Source organism: Oncorhynchus kisutch, linkage group LG18 (assembly GCF_002021735.2).
Source record: "Oncorhynchus kisutch isolate 150728-3 linkage group LG18, Okis_V2, whole genome shotgun sequence".
NCBI classification, from domain to species: domain Eukaryota; kingdom Metazoa; phylum Chordata; class Actinopteri; order Salmoniformes; family Salmonidae; genus Oncorhynchus; species Oncorhynchus kisutch.
The window spans coordinates 47,873,444-47,889,561 of record NC_034191.2 but is presented as its reverse complement, the minus strand read 5'-3'; the positions used below and the strand labels follow the sequence as shown (position 1 = coordinate 47,889,561).

General features: G+C 41.5%; 2 protein-coding genes and 1 long non-coding RNA gene across 5 annotated transcripts in view; 2 read left to right on the top strand and 1 right to left on the bottom strand.

The window, feature by feature from the left end:
- The window catches only part of LOC109908810 (anion exchange protein 2), a 108,503-nt gene that overhangs the window by 40,219 nt on the left and 52,166 nt on the right, over positions 1-16,118 (top strand). For both annotated transcript variants that reach the window (XM_020507520.2, XM_031796199.1), the window contains one exon: positions 13,897-14,086. In XM_020507520.2, coding sequence (XP_020363109.1) covers positions 14,027-14,086 — 60 coding nt within the window. In that variant the 5' untranslated portion in view covers positions 13,897-14,026. The remainder of the gene's footprint in view (positions 1-13,896; positions 14,087-16,118) is intronic.
- LOC109908811 (protein ALP1-like) lies at positions 3,032-5,239 on the top strand. Its single transcript, XM_020507523.2, has 2 exons — positions 3,032-3,279; positions 3,853-5,239. The coding sequence occupies exons 1-2, from the start codon at positions 3,074-3,076 to the stop codon at positions 4,751-4,753; spliced, it is 1,107 nt and encodes a 368-aa protein (XP_020363112.2). The 5' UTR covers positions 3,032-3,073; the 3' UTR covers positions 4,754-5,239.
- LOC109908812 (uncharacterized) lies at positions 5,293-7,471 on the bottom strand. Of its 2 annotated transcripts, none has more exons than XR_002257705.2 (3): positions 7,253-7,471; positions 6,253-6,918; positions 5,293-5,864 (listed from the first exon to the last, which is right to left on the bottom strand). It is a non-coding gene; the product is annotated as an uncharacterized LOC109908812 (long non-coding RNA). The 2 variants fall into 2 exon arrangements; XR_002257704.2 differs by having other exon boundaries at positions 6,253-6,915; positions 7,253-7,470.

The window sequence follows — 16,118 nt, the reverse complement described above, 5'->3', positions numbered from 1 at the left end:
GTCATTCATATGATTATGCCCCAGGTTCAGTAAAGCGTGTTGTGACTTTGATCACCATTGCCACGGAAACCAGGGTGCTTTGGACGAGACAGACATTGTTTCAAACGGTGACACTTCAATGGCCCAAAGTAAACCGGGATGAGTCCTGAAATGGCACCCTATTCCCTTCATAATGCTCTACTTTTGACCAGAGCTCTATGGGTTTTGGTCAAAAGTAGTGCACTATAAATGGAATGGGGTGCCATTAGGGATGTATATGTTTCTTCAGCTCTAGCTGTTTGGAAAAATTGCATCTCTCCTTCAACAAAGACACACAGACGCAATGTTTAACTCACGTCAAGTTCTCTAAACTGAAGCCATTGAGTAGACCATCTGGAACTAAAAAAGGAATTAAGTGTCAAGCGTTCTGTTGGTGTTCTCTTGAACAGGAATATATTAGGGAACATTATTCAGAGTAGGTCATACAGCATGCACCAGCACCTGATTCCCTCGTGCAATCAGTGGTTTAATCTTTGCTACCAAGTATCTTGAAATGGGTACAAAAACTCATCATAGATGCATATTATGTAGCACAATGATTGTACCAGACTTTGATGTTACACCTAACATGCTGACCAGAGCGCTCGCGTAGGCATGTTGATTTTGCCCACACCAGACGTGATCAGGACACGCAGGTTGAAATATCAAAACGAGCTCTGAACCAACTACATTAATTTGGGTACAGGTTGAAAAGCATTAACCTGTCTGGGAACGGGGTTCCGCTAGCAGTCAATGAAATTGCAGGGCGCCAAATAAAAATCAACAGAAATCTCATAAATCTAATTTATCAAACATACAAGTATTGGGCACCATTTTAAAGATACCATTCTCGTTAATCCAGCCACAGTGTCTGATTTCAAAAATGCTTTACAGCGAAAGCTCCACAAACGATTATGTTAGGTCACCACCAAGTCACAGAAAAACCCAGCCATTTTTCCAGCCAAAGAGAGGAGTCACATAAAGCACAAATGGAGATAAAATGAATCTCTAACCAGATGACACTCATAGGACTTCATGTTACACAATACATGTATGTTTTGTTCGATAAAGTGCATATTTATATCCAAAAATCTAATTTTACATTGGCGTGTTATGTTCAGTAGTTCCAAAACATGCAGTGATATTGCAGAGAGCCACATCAATTTACAGAAATACTCATTATAAATGAAAATACAAGTGTAATGCATGGAACTTTAGATAAACTTCTCCTTAATGCAACCGCTGTGTCAGATTTCAAAAACACTTTACGGAAAAAGCATACCATGCAATAATCTGAGTATGGAGCTCAGAGCCCAAACCAGCCAAAATAAATATCCGCCATGTTGCGCAGTCAACATTAGTCAGAAATAGCATTATAAATATTCACATACCATTGATGATCTTCATCAGAATGCACTCCCAAGAATCCCAGTTCCACAATAAATGTTTGATTTGTTCGCTAAAGTTCATCATTTATGTCCATATACCTCCTTTTTGTTAGGGCGTTTGGTAAACAAATCGAAACTCACGTGCAACTTCCAGCAGAAACGTCGGACGAAAACTCCAAAAAGTTATATTACTGGTCATAGAAACATATCAAACGATGTATAGAATCAATCTTTAGGATGTTTTTATCATTAATGTTCCAACCGGAGAATTCCATTGTCTGTAGAAAAGCAATGGAACGGGAGCTACCTCTCATGTGAATGCGTGGGACTGAGCTTGTGGCTGCTGGCAGACCTCGAACTCATTCCCCTCTCATTCAGCCCCGCTTCATAGTAGAAGCATCAAACAATCTAGTTTGAAGCCTTAGGAAGTGCAACATAACCAATATCCCACTATCTTCAATAGGGGCTGAGTTGAAAAACTACAAACCTCAGATTTCCCACTTACTGTTTGGATTTTTCTCAGGTTTTTGCCTGCCATATGAGTTCTGTTATACTCACAGACATCATTCAAACAGTTTTAGAAACTTCAGAGTGTTTTCTATCCAATACTACTAATAATATGCATATATTAGCATCTGGGACTGAGTAGGAGGCAGTTTTCCTCTGGGAATGCTTTTCAAACAAAAGAGAAAATGCTGCCCCCTATCCCAATGAAGCTAAACATTTATGGAAATGTAGCTCGCTAGCTTTCTGATGCTAGCTAATTTGTCCTGGGATATAAACATTGGGTTGTTATTTTACCTAAAATGCACAAGGTCCTCTAACCTTTTAATCTGTGGATTAATTAGTAAACAGAGTGTTTCTAGCAAAATCTCCCCTCCTTCTGGCTTTGTCTTCTTTGGACTTTGGCGGTTGGCAACCAACTTTAAGTTGCATAACCAATAACAACTGCATTGGAGTGTGGACCTCAGTTCATCTTTCAATCACCCACGTGGGTATATGCTCCTAAAAACAATGAGGAGATGGGAGAGGCGGGGACTTGCAGTGGGTCAAGCGCCACAAATATAACCAAGTTATTTTTTAGCACCTGGCTATGTAGACGCTTGTGAGCAGTGTGGGTTCAATGCTTATATGTGCACATGTATTTTGCAACACTCACGCGGTCAGCATGTAACGCTTCGAACACACCGACTGCGTCATTGCATTTCGATACACCAGAAGTACATTAATTTCCAATTGAACGCTGCATTTCACTTGCAGCATTGAGTTGCAGATGCAGTGCGTTCTGTGTGGTCGAACGTATGCATCAAATTGTGTGCGTAGATTTGACAGAAAGTAGCAAAATATGAATGTAGTTTTTTTTGTTTGCACATTCAGTAAAAATGTGGGATTACATAAAAACAGTTTGATTGCATAATTTCTTTACATTTTTTATAAATTTATTTGCCAAGTATATTATTTATTCGATGACATCCACAAATTAATTGTGAGAGCCTATAATATAATTTCCCTCAAATGCAGTTTTGGAGCAAAATGCAATAATAAATAGTCAAGATAGCAGTGTAGGCTCTTTCAACACTGAGACCAACGTTGAGGAAGGTGGTCTTGATCGCGCTGTTGGGTCGGGACCAGCCCAGCCGAAAGCGCAGGTCTGTGTGGGTCCAGAGATGGTTAAAGTCCGAAAGCAGGCAGGGGAGTTCCACCGTCTAATTCAAGAGCTTCGACTGTTTGGTGAGGAATACCGAAGTTACTTTCGTCTGGACCAAAGCCAGTTAGATCACCTGCTCCAGATGGTTGGAGCCAGGATCACTCGGACGGATACCAACTACCGGGAGTCCATCAGCCCAGTTGAACGCCTGGCGATTTGTCTCCGGTAAGCTACACTCTAGTACATTTTTAAAGCCTTTGATACCATAATTGATTGATATTTGATACATTGTTTTTATGTGCAACCTAGCTAGCTAAAGGGCTCTAGTTAATAGTCCTTTTTGAATTATACAATGTTACCAAATGAAAAGAAAGGTGCCTTCTGCCCTGATGAAGGTAGGCTAGTCTTCTCCAGGACCCATTGCTGTTCAAGACAGTTAGTCATTCATGACATTCTTATTGGACTCACATACACTCTTAGAGAAAAAGGTTCCAAAAGTGTCCTTCTGCTTTCCCCATAGGATAACCATTTTTGGTTCCAGGTATAATACTTAATACATGGAACCCAATAGTGTTCTACTTGGAACCAAAAGGGGTACTACCTGGAACCTAAAAGGGACATAGACTGAATTGTACTGTTTCAAGGCATTATTAATGATGGTTGATGAGTTTTACAATATAATTAGTAAAGAATAATAAGCAGTCATGAGGTATATGAGTAGATATATATGAGTAGATATAATATGTGGGTGGAATTCAAGTTATACACTATTGATCATTATTTTGAATTATATTTTAGATTCTTGGTGACAGGGGACTCCTACAGGACCATAGGATTCAGCTTCCGAGTTGGACGGTCCACGGTGGCAGGCATTGTCCCCTCTGTGGAACAAGCCATTTGGGACTGTCTGGTTGGTGAATACATGCCTGTCCCCAAGGAGGAAGACTGGAGGACCATCGCTGCCGAGATCCTGGAGAGGTGGAATTTCCCCAACTGTCTTGGCTCCATTGATGGGAAACATGTAGTAATCCAGGCTCCACTGTGCTCAGGTTTGCAATTCTACAACTACAAGGGTACATATTCAGTTGTACTCTTGGCTGTAGTAGATGTCATCTACTGTTTCCGTGTTGTCGATGTTGGTGCTTACGGCAAGGGAAGTGATGGCGGGACCCTCCGGGACTCTGCCTTTGGCCAGGCACTTCAGGATGGCACCCTGGATATTCCACCACCTGCATCACTCCCTGGGGCTGAAGACCTGGGACCTGTTCCCCACGTCTTTGTCGGCGATGAGGCCTTCCCTTTAAGACCCAACCTCATGAGGCCCTACGCTGGACACCAGCTGCCATTGCCTAAGCCTGTAAGGATCTTTAACAAACGACTGTCCAGGGCAAGGTTAGTTGTTGAATGCGCCTTTGGGATTCTGGCAGCCCGGTGGAGAATGTATCGGAGAGTGCTTGGTCTCAGCCCCTCAAATGCTGATGCCTGCGTGAAGGCCACATGTGTTCTCCACAACTACCTGTGGAGGACATTCCAGGAGCCGCTCCGGATAGAGATGGGCATGCCAAATGGTCACCTTCCTGATGTCACCAGGGCAGGTGCCAACAACACCCCCAGACAGGCACTCCAGGTGAGGGAGAAGCTGACTACCTACTTCTCATCGCCAACAGGTGAAGTCCCATGGCAGTATGCCGTGGAGTGAAACGGCACATTTAAGAGCCCAATAACACAAAGGTTATTTTAAGAACCATTCACCATTGTCCATAAAATTGCATTTTTCAATTTGGGAGTAAAGACCACACCTTAACCCCTTCCCTCTCACATTAACGTCAGTATTATACACACCTGGCATGGTACATCAGGTGAGCGGGAGCACTAATTCAGGTTATACGACATACAGTTAGTATGATAACAAAGGGAAAGGGTAACCTAGGGTCCATACAAATAGTACAGTTTACCACCATGTTCACTGGCCTGACAAAATACAGGTGGGAAAAAAAACTAATTAGGAAGAGAATGTATTTTTACTCTCATCTTGTCTTAGATCAGCAAAGGTGTTGGGAAGAAATAAGCAGATTAAGTCTAAATTAGATATTAAATTAATGTTTTCAGTCAGTTTATTAATAAGTATTCAAGTACAGGAAAGAACATGACAAGAACAGTGTGTTGTAAAAAATGTTTAAAAAAATAAAACTATTGAAAGATGTGTGCGTGCGTGTAAATTATTATTATTTTTTTTTTATGAATGTGTAGCCTGTAATCTGTAAGAGAACAGCAAGAGCATGTATTTTTGGCACAACTGCAGACCGATACAGGGACTACTCATAAAGAGTAGACGTAGTAGGGGAACTTCAGACATGGCCATAAAGAGAGAGAGGGCAGGGCACTGGAGATCTGAGGTGTGTGTGTGTCTGAAAAAAAGGGAATAATATGTAGCCATAACACAGCTAAACAAACAAATGGCCCCTGGACGTCACGGACCAGTCAATGGAACATAACTTCACAAAATGTTTCAACACCCTGGTTTTCAAGTGGTTTTAAATTAAAGAAATATATTGACCTTTAGTCTCGTAAGAAACCAAGAGCATCTGTGAAAACTCAGTATGAGTTTCAATTTAGAAATCTATGTAACACTAATAATGAATGCTATCCTAAGACTTTATAAACAAATTACTTTATGAATTGACTGAATTTAAACGGAACTGACGTGTGTGAAAAGAAAGGTACAATGAGGGAGGTCAAAACAACAACCAGACAACTCCTCTCCTCTTCCTGTCCTTCCTGTGAGCTGGTCAGCTAAATTGACTCCATTTCTGAAAGCGAAGAGAAAAACAACACATACAAGCTTAACATAATATGACAACATAAAAGGTGGGATTTATGTTAACTAAATACTGCTTGCATAGTGTAGTTAATGGCATAAATATAGGAACAGTGTGGTAAAGTTGGTAATACTTGCTGTTTACTCATGGAATTTGTATTTCAGATCAAAAGATGAATATGACAGGCAGATATTTCGACAGCAAACTGTTTAGGATATTTTCTAACCCAGAAACAGCTATACTATACATTTGCCTCATATTAATACTTTGATCTGAAATACCAATTAACCTACATGACTATACTGTAAAAAAGACCTACTTTACTTCACTGTCGCACACTTATGACACTACCTGTGATGTGGAGAGAAAAAAAACGTACCATTGAACTCGGCTTCGAAAAGCAGCTGATACATTTGAACCTTTTCTTTGCTGAGGCAGCCTCTTCTGTGTTGGCACCAGGCTCATGGCAAAGAGGGTCTCTTCCTCCTCCTTCCTGTGAGCATCAGGTTGGGCTGCATCTCTCTCGACGGCTTGGAGGAGCCTCTGCTGAAATGAGTTGAGTGGACCTGGGGGCTGGTACCTCCGATGGTGCCTGGTGTGACGTTGTTCCTCTTTGTTTCTCTCTCTGTTTCTCTCCACGGCCACATCCTGTTCAACGAGGTCCTCAGTGGTCACTTCCGTGAGGTTCATAATAATCTCAGGTGGTCCTAGAGCCAGAGGTGCTTCCTCCATTTCATCATCTTCCATGGCTGCACCGGTAGTGGTCATACTCGTGATGAGGTGATGGTCGCATTTGTAGATGACATTGAGGGTCTTGACGCACCGGTGGCGACAACACTTGTGGATGACGTAGTAGAGGGTCTGGCTGTAAAATTGTCACTCGTTGCCCTAGGCACAATAAATGGATCCAGAAAAGAAAGAATGTGGCAGAAGCTCCAAGGCTGCTGGCCTGAAGCTGCTGACCCAGACCTCTTCTTCTCTTTCTCTGCCCTTCTCTCTCTCTGATACCTGTCCCTGAGTCCTCTCCACTTCCTCCTACAGTCTTCTTCGACATAGACATGAACATGATAAGCCAAACCATTACCTAGCATAACTATAGTTATTAGATAGCTATCAAGGACATGTCACCTACTGTATGCATAGACACACACACGGTTATCTGACCAAATTATCAGAGGTACAGTAGTATCTACCATTTCTATTACTATTTATATAGCATACACACTCTCCCTCTTTCACACATGATTATTTGGTAAAGTTATCAGGGGTAGTAACTAGCATAATTTATTTGACTATTTCTTTCACACACACCTCATTGCCTAGGTTAGCTAGCTAACGCTAACTAGCCACATCTAGCACAGGCTCACTACTAAACTGACCTGGCAATCCTACTATCGTGGACACTTGTCTCCAAGCAGCATTTTTTGTGTTTATGTCCCAGTAGCTGTCAGCAGTTGTGTCAAAAATACACTTTTGAGGATACTGCGAAAATGATTCTCTCCTCCATGTGTCCAACCGCATGCGACCATATGCAAAAGGTACCTGCATCAGTATGACTGTTTTACCGCCACAACTGAGGTCATGAGTAATGACCGTAATCAAATTCCACGTGACCGTTTAGTCATGGTAATTAGGCTTATCCAAACTCTGATGCTGCTGATGGTCATTAGTAGCCTACCAAACGTGCCAACTGCCTGGAACTCACCACTCTGTTGTCCCTTTAATCACTCAATCAATGCAAATATTTTCGAAAATCAAACACTTAGAGCTCATGTTGCTCAACATTTCTATAGGCTATGCTTTTGTAGGGGGAAAATAGTTTTGATAGCCTCTATTAAAAAGAGGATCCCATTAGCTTTCTATAGGCTAGGTCTACTATATTTATTTCTCAACTTTCCAAATATTAAGCACATTGCTTCTCTTTACAACAGCAGTATAGCCTGCCTGGCTGGCATAAAATGTAATCACTGGAAATGTGGAAATTCGCTATTTTAATTACAAAGATGACTTTAAAAAATGTTTTGCTCCTGTTCCGAGACAGGTGCATGATAATCGTCAGTTCTAAATATTATTTAGTATATGTAAAGACAAGATTAAATCAAGAATAGTCTGATTGTTTACAATGTGCCTACCTCTTGTGAATGATACCTACAGTTAAAGTCGGAAGTTTAAATACACTTAGGGTTGGAGTCAATAAAAGTCGTTTTTTCAACCACTCCACAAATTTCTTGTTAACTGACTTGCCTAAACTATAGTTTGTTATGACATCTACTTTGCATGACACAAGTAATTTTTTCAACCATGTTTACAGACAGATTATTTCACTTAGAATTCACTGTATCACAATTCCAGTGGGTCAAAAGTTTACATACAGTAAGTTGACTGTGCCTTTAAACAGCTTGGAAAATTCCCCAAAATTATGTCATGGCTTTAGAAGCTTCTGATAGGCTAATTGACATCATTCCTGTCAATTGGAGGTGTACCTGTGGATGTATTTCAAGGCCTACCTTCAAACTCAGTGTCCCTTTGCTTGACATCATTGGAAAATCAAAAGAAATCAGCCAAGAAATTGGAGACCTCCACAAGTCTGGTTCATCCTTGGGAGCAATTTCCGAACGCCTGAAGGTAACACATTAATCTGTACAAACAATATTACTCAGATATAAACACCATGGGACCACACAGCCGGCATACCGCTCAGGAAGGAGACACGTTCTGTCTCCTAGAGAGGAACGTACTTTGGTGCGATAAGTGCAAATCAATCCCAGAACAACAGCAAAGGACCTTGTGAAGGTGGTGGGGGAAACCGGTACAAAAGTATCTATATCCACAGTAAAACGAGTCCTATATCGACAACCTGAAAGGCCGCTAAGCAAGGAAGAGGCCACTGCTCAAGAACAGCCATTAAAAAAGCCAGATTATGGTTTGCACATGGGGACAAAGATTTTACTTTTTGGAGAAATGTCCTCTGGTCTGATGAAACAAAAAGAGAACTGTTTGGCCATAATGACCATCGTTATGCTTGGAGGAGAAAAGGGGAAGCTTGCAAGCCGAAGAACACCATCCCAACCGTGAAGCACGGGGGTGGCAGCATGTTGTGGGAGTGTTTTGCTGCAGGAGGGACTGGTGCACTTCACAAAATAGATGGCATCATGAGGTAGGAACATGATGTGGATACATTGAAGCAACATCTCAAGACATCAGTTAAAGCTTGGTAGCAAATGGGTCTTCCAAATGGACAATGACCCCAAGCATACTTCCAAAGTTGTGGCAAAATGGCTTAAGGACAACAAATTCAAGGTATTGGAGTGGCCATCACAAAGCCCTGACCTCAATCCTATTGGACATTTGTCGGCAGAACTGAAAAAGTGTGTGAGCAAGGAGGCCAACAAAACTGACTCAGTTACACCAGCTCTGTCAGGAGGAATGGGCCAAAATTCACCCAACTTATTGTGGGAAGCTTGTGGAAGGCTACCCAAAACATTTGACCCATGTTAAACAATTTACAGGCAATGCTACCAAATACTAATTGAGTGTATGTAAACTTCTGACCCACTGGGAATGTGATGAAATAAATAAAAACTGAAATAAATCATTCTCTCAACTATTCTGACATTTCACGTTCTTAAAATAAAGTGGGGATACTGACCTAAGACGGAGTTTTTACTAGGATTCAATGTCAGGAATTGTGATACTGAGTTTAAATGTAATTTGGCTAAGGTGTATGTAAACTTCCGACTTCAACTGTATATTGTCACTTGTGAATGATGCCCAGATTGTGTGTAGTAAGGCAAGAAACCGTGCATGACTTTTTTTTAAAGGGATGCACAATATATCGCTGAACCTATCGGAATCGGATGATATTAGCTAAAAATGCCAACATCGGTATCGGCCCGATTGTCTAGTTTAAAGCCGATGTGCAAAGCCGATGTCAAAGCTGACGTGCATACCTGAATAGCATGTGTACATGACGTAATGACGCCACGTAAATGTTTTCCCTACACGTGCAACACAGCATTCCTAACCTAGCCCACAATGTCTGCTGTGTGGCTCGAGCAGTCAACAAGTCAAGCAGTCATTTGAAAGAGTAAGAATTCAGTGAGACAACTCAACGGCGAAATCCATTAACGTCACGATAATGGAATTCCTTGACAGTCAAATGTTCTCTGTCGTGGGTGATGTTAGCTTTAGCGACTGGTCGAGCACCTGTACACACTACCAAGTGGGCTATTTTTCAGATGTTGCCCTACCGGAGTTGCACAGTAATAGCGTCACTGCTATTAGCTTCACGACATACTATGGAACGCTGTTTGGGTCTTTGCGTGTCAAAAAAGATGCATGTCAGAAAACACTATTTGACATGTCAAATAACAGTTAATTTATAGCTTGTTGTGTGTTCTGAATTTGCACGTGCAAGCCAAGCGCCACCACTACGATCACTAACACTGTCAAAGCTGTACAAAAAAGTCTGCAGACACCGGCCACTAACGATGTGTTTACAATTCCGCGTTAGTAATAAAGCATTTATTTGTTAGACTGCAACTTCTGGGGTAGCTAGCTAGCTTTAGCTTGGTACCTAGCTAGCACCAATACAACCAGCCTGAAAACAATGACCAGTAGAAACTGTAGTCATTATTCTTAGCAATGATTTAGGAATCCTCGGCAGGTGAAGCTAGCTGGCTACTTAGAACGTTAGCTTTGGGCAACAGGGTTAAGCTAATTATTTTCAATAGGCAAACAAGTGGCTAGCTAGGTAGCCACTTGTTTGCCTATTGAAAATAATTAGCTTAACCCTGTTGCCCAAAGCTAACATTAGCTAGGTAGCCACTTGTTGTTTGCCTGTTGAAAATATTTAGCTTAACCCTGTTGCCCAAAGCTAACATTATACAGTCCCTTGCGAAAGTATTCGGCCCGATTGAACTTTGCGACCTTTTGCCACATTTCAGGCTTCAAACATAAAGATATAAAACTGTATTTTTTTGTGAAGAATCAACAACAAGTGGGACACAATCATGAAGTGGAACGACATTTATTGGATATTTCAAACTTTTTTAACAAATCAAAAACTGAAAAATTGGGCGTGCAAAATTATTCAGCCCCTTTACTTTCAGTGCAGCAAACTCTCTCCAGAAGTTCAGTGAGGATCTCTGAATGATCCAATGTTGACCTAAATGACTAATGATGATTTAAATTTTTTTTAAACCTTTTTATTTAACTAGGCAAGTCAGTTAAGAACAAATTCTTATTTTCAATGACGGAACAGTAGGTTAACTGCCTGTTCAGGGGCAGAACGACAGATTTGTACCTTGTCAGCTCTGGGATTTGAACAATCTTTCGGTTACGAGTCCAACGCTCTAACCACTAGGCTACCCTGCCTTCCCAAATGAATCCTCTTTACAAGGAGTGTAGACTGAGTTAGGTTTCAAGTTTGGGGAAGAATTTTCACCATAAATATGCATATTTTATAATAAAGCATTACATGCGTAATTGCATTTGCTGTCACTTTTGAGAAGGGTGTTTTCCCGCTAATTGTTTGCATTTTAGAACATTCGCGCTCATTGTATTTTTTTAGGGGTGTTATGGCCGCACAAAGGCGACGCCTCCGGGAAATTCGAGGCATTATCAAGTGCTTGTCAAATTGTGAATGAGACTGAAGTGTGTGCAGCCAGTGCAAGAAACCAAACAGAGCTCATGCCTTTCATGCAACTTCTTTCAAATCATCATTAGATTCGCATCTTGCAGCCCTAGAATGTATTAAAAATCTAAACATTGGTCCACCTGCAGGGGGAGGATGAGTGGCTCCAGCCACGCACTTATCACATTCTCCTCCACAGTAGCAAGCTCTTATCTGGCCCTTATCAGACTGTAGTGATAATGACATTGGGAGGTGGTTAGGAAGTATAGATGTACTGGAGTCCTTCCTGACAGGGACACAGTAACACATAGACAGACCTGACAAATCATAGTTAAAGCCCTGTGCCGCTATTAGCAGTAGCTCAGACAACCTCAGCCTGAGGGAATCAGAGGAATTACCATCTTCCTATCCTAACCAAAGAAGGAAGGATGCTGCCACGACCTATGGGTTTTGCAAACAAGATTACTCCTGATTTTAAGACTGACATTGCTGATAAGTAAAAACGTTCCTTACCCCAGGATACTTCATCCGGTGACTAACCGGGAGAATAAAGAAAAGGGCGAACTCTGTTTCTGCATAAATGTGATGCATTTCGGCAAGAATTTGCTGATTTAAATGTACTACTTTATGTGGTTGCACAAAATGTAAGTCGCTGTGGATTTTTTTTTTTTTTTACATACAGTGCCTTCGGAAAGTATTCAGACCCTTTTTACTTTTTCTACATTTTGTTACATTATAGCCTTATTCTAAAATGGAATAAATTCAGTTGAAGTCGGAATTTTACATACACCTTAGCCAAATACATTTAAACTCAGTTTTTCACAATTCCTGACATTTTAATCCTAGTACAAATTCCCTGTCTTAGGTCAGTTAGGATCACCACTTTATTTTAAGAATGTGAAATGTCAGAATAATAGTAGAGTGATTTATTTAAGCTTTTATTTATTTCATCACATTCCCAGTGGGTCAGAAGTTTACATACACTCAATTAGTATTTGGTAGCATTGCCTGTAAATTGTTTAACATGGGTCAAATGTTTCGGGTAGCCTTCCACAAGCTTCCCACAATATGTTGGGTGAATTTTGGCCCATTCCTCCTGACCGAGTCAGGTTTGTAGGCCTCCTTGCTCGCACACGCTTTTTCAGTTCTGCCCACTCATTTTCTATAGGATTGAGGTCAGGGCTTTGTGATAGTCACTCCAATACCTTGCCTTTGATGTCCTTAAGCCATTTTGCCACAACTTTGGAAATATGCTTGGGGTCATTGTCCACTTGGAAGACACATTTGCGACCAAGCTTTAACTTCCTTACCAATGTGTTGAGATGTTGCTTCAATATATCCACATAATTTTCCTACCTCATGAAGCCATCTATTTTGTGAAGTGCACCAGTCAGACAAGCAGGCCTTTATGGTAGAGTGGGCAGACGGAAGCCACTTCTCAGTAAAAGGTACATGACAGCCCGCTTGGAGTTTGCCAAAAGGCTCTCAGACCATGAGAAACAAGATTCTCTAGTCTGATGAAACCAAGAATCAACTCTTTGGCCTGAATGCTAAGCGTCACGTCTGGCGGAAACCTACGGTGAAGCGTGGTGGTAGCATCATGCTGTGGTTATGTTTTTCAGCGGCAGGGACTGGGAGACTTGTCAGGATCGAGGGAAAGATGAACAGAGCAAAGTACAGATATCCTTGATGAAAACCTGCTCCAGAGTGCTCAGGACCTCGGACTGGGGTGAAGGTTCACCTTCCAACAGGACCATGACCCTAAGCACACAGCCAAGACAACGCAGGAGGGGCTTCGGGACAAGTCTCAATGTCCTTGAGTGGCACCCAGCCAGAGCCCGGACTTGAACATGATCGAACATCTCTGGAGAGACTTGAAAATATATGTGCTGCAATGCTCCCCATCCAATCTGACAGGATCTGCAGAGAAGAATGTTGGAAACTCCCCAAATACTGGTGTGCCAAGCTTCTAGCATCATACCCAAGAAGACTTGATGCTATAATCGCTGCCAAAGGTGCTTCAACTAAGTTCTGGTCTGAATACTTATGAAAATGTAATATTTACTTTTTTTTTAAATAAATTAGCAAAATTGTCAGGAAGCCTGTTTTTGCTTTGTCGTTATGGGGTATTAATCCATTTTAGAATAAGGTTGTAATGTAACAACATTTTAAGTCAAGGAGTCTGAATACTTCCTGAAGGCACTGTGATACTGGGGGAAAAATATGGTATCTGCGTTAGGCTCTGGGGGCGAACAGTGGCTCCATTTCCCCTTTGTCATGTTTTGGTTTTGTTGGCTAAACTGAGGTGAGGAGCATCCAAACGGACCTGGCAGTTTCACCATTTTAAGATTCAATCTTTAAACCCGTCTACCTTTCTGTGTTTCCCAGGTTATGCTGCCCAAAAGCTGTCTGAGTCCAGGTGAGAAAGAAAAGGGCTAAAGCCACATCTCTCCCTTACCCCGTTAGCTCTCCAGACAGAGCCACAGCACTTGCATCCATCCCACAGAGAAGAGGAGCCATGAGCAACCCCAACACACCCAGCAATGTCACCGACGCCATGGAATCAGTCATCCACAACGTAAGTCCATTCACGCTAAATTCATGTAGTCCGCCCAATTAGGTCATTCTAACTAACGTCTACCGCATAACACAAATGAATTCAAATCAAGAGACGTGTAATCGACTCATTGACAACAGTAGGAAATGCATGTCTACGTTCAGGGATGTTATTGCTCCTGACTTTTATTCATTTTTGCTGAACTAATCTAATATATTCATCAAATTGCAGTGGTTCTCTGCCAGAAAGGCTTTCAGCTGTGCTTGCCAAACACCCTTGTGTATTTTTACTCGTGACACATGTTCTCTCTATGCTCAAGTTCTGCTTCGTCAGCCTCTCTAGTTCACTGTGTTTAGGCATGGGAGTGTATATTTGGGATTGTGCCATTCCTCTCAGAGCAGGGTATGTACAAATCCATACCTTCACTAAGGGATTAAATCCTCTGGCTCCCGACAGATTTAAGGATTTAAAAAAATAAATGGTGACTTCTGAACTGTAACATTAAGTGCTTTTTAAACGGTTTCCCTTGGGCACCTTTTGAGAACTGCCTGATACCCCTATACTCCCGTTTCAGGCGGGATTGGGGAACCAAGAATGTTGTCGTCAGCGTGTATTTAGAAATGTGGCTGTACTAGGATCAAAATATCTTGTTGTATTTCCAGGCCTTTCTGGTGCCCAGTTTATGCTGGCCAGAATGGACACTCCAACCAACTCATTGGCATCCGTACAGTGCTGTTAGAAGCCCAGTGGTAAAGCATCTAGGTGGTTCAGGCTGAGAAGCAAGCCAGATGGCCTTGGACCTAGGTCAATGGCTAAAACTACATTCCAGTTCCCTGGGGGCCTCTCAAAATAACATCATATTAAGAGGATGAGTAAGTTGCTTTGGGCGACATTGAGAGTCTGTGGGGATCATTCATAAAAAAAATGCCTTAAGTTTTTGGGCAATCAATGAGAAACAAATATGCATCCTCTATGGTTTCTTTGTATGACTAATTGAGATCGGATACTGAGGTATAATAGCATTTCTTTAACCTTCTTTCCACAATAGACAAACATTAAGTAAACATCTATCGTCAAGGGTCCATTTTTGACCGTGACCAAAAAAAATCTCCCCTGACCCACTTATGCATGCATGTATGCATGCACACATACAGTAGACTCAAACACATGAACCCCCACACACAGTGCAAGAGAGGTAGATACTAGACCATCACCAGCTGTTCTGCCACATCAGGAAATGCCTGCTTTCCCTTAGCTTGGCATTTCTTTCAGTGTTCAGACCGCTGCTTCCTATCCCATGTTACACAATCATGTGGCTGTAGCAATCCAGACAACCCCCAGGACTGGCCTACTGCCTCTTGGGAAGTGGACTCTCTAAGGCATAAACCATTAAGTTTAGAAGGACTTATACTTATCTTGAATGCAGGTGTAGGATCTTAATTTGTTCACTCTTTTTTTTGTTGATGAGAATTTCCTTTACTGCAGGAAATGTACATAAGCCTTGTGATTTACATGAAATTCACTGAAAACCTCCACTAACACACGGTTATATTAACTGTATTTTCATGTAGCCTACTTTTGTCGAGCTAATAGCCTAACCACCGATCAAGTAACAATATGGACTAAACATTAAAATCCTGTTCCTGCAGGATTATTTTGCTATGACAATACAGGTCAAATTAAGATCCTACATCTGTACCTCCCTGTTTTAGAATGCATCAGTACTTCTGTAGTTGAAATACAATGGCACTACTACACGTGTCTGAGTCGAAGTGCAGAGGTGCAATGTAAAACATGTACATAGATAAACAAACTATTTGCACAAACCGAAAGACTGTAAGGGTGCTTGTAGACGCAAGGCAACGAAACGCAACACACAATTTTGGGGTGGAGTCTTATTGAAAGTTGTACGTAGGGCTGGGCGATAAATCGAATTTATTTGATTAATTCAAATGTATGTTTTTGCGTGATATTGCAAATGCCTGTATCACAAGTATCAAGGTTTTGTTATTTTTTGTTTACATGCGGGATCTGTATGTAATGATGAGATGCA

Coding starts and splice junctions, on each gene's coding strand:
- LOC109908811 (XM_020507523.2), top strand. CDS start 3,074: ATGGTTAAAGTCCGAAAGCAGGCAGGGGAGTTCCACCGTCTAATTCAA. Junction 3,280..3,852: donor CGCCTGGCGATTTGTCTCCG/GTAAGCTACACT, acceptor ATTATATTTTAG/ATTCTTGGTGACAGGGGACT.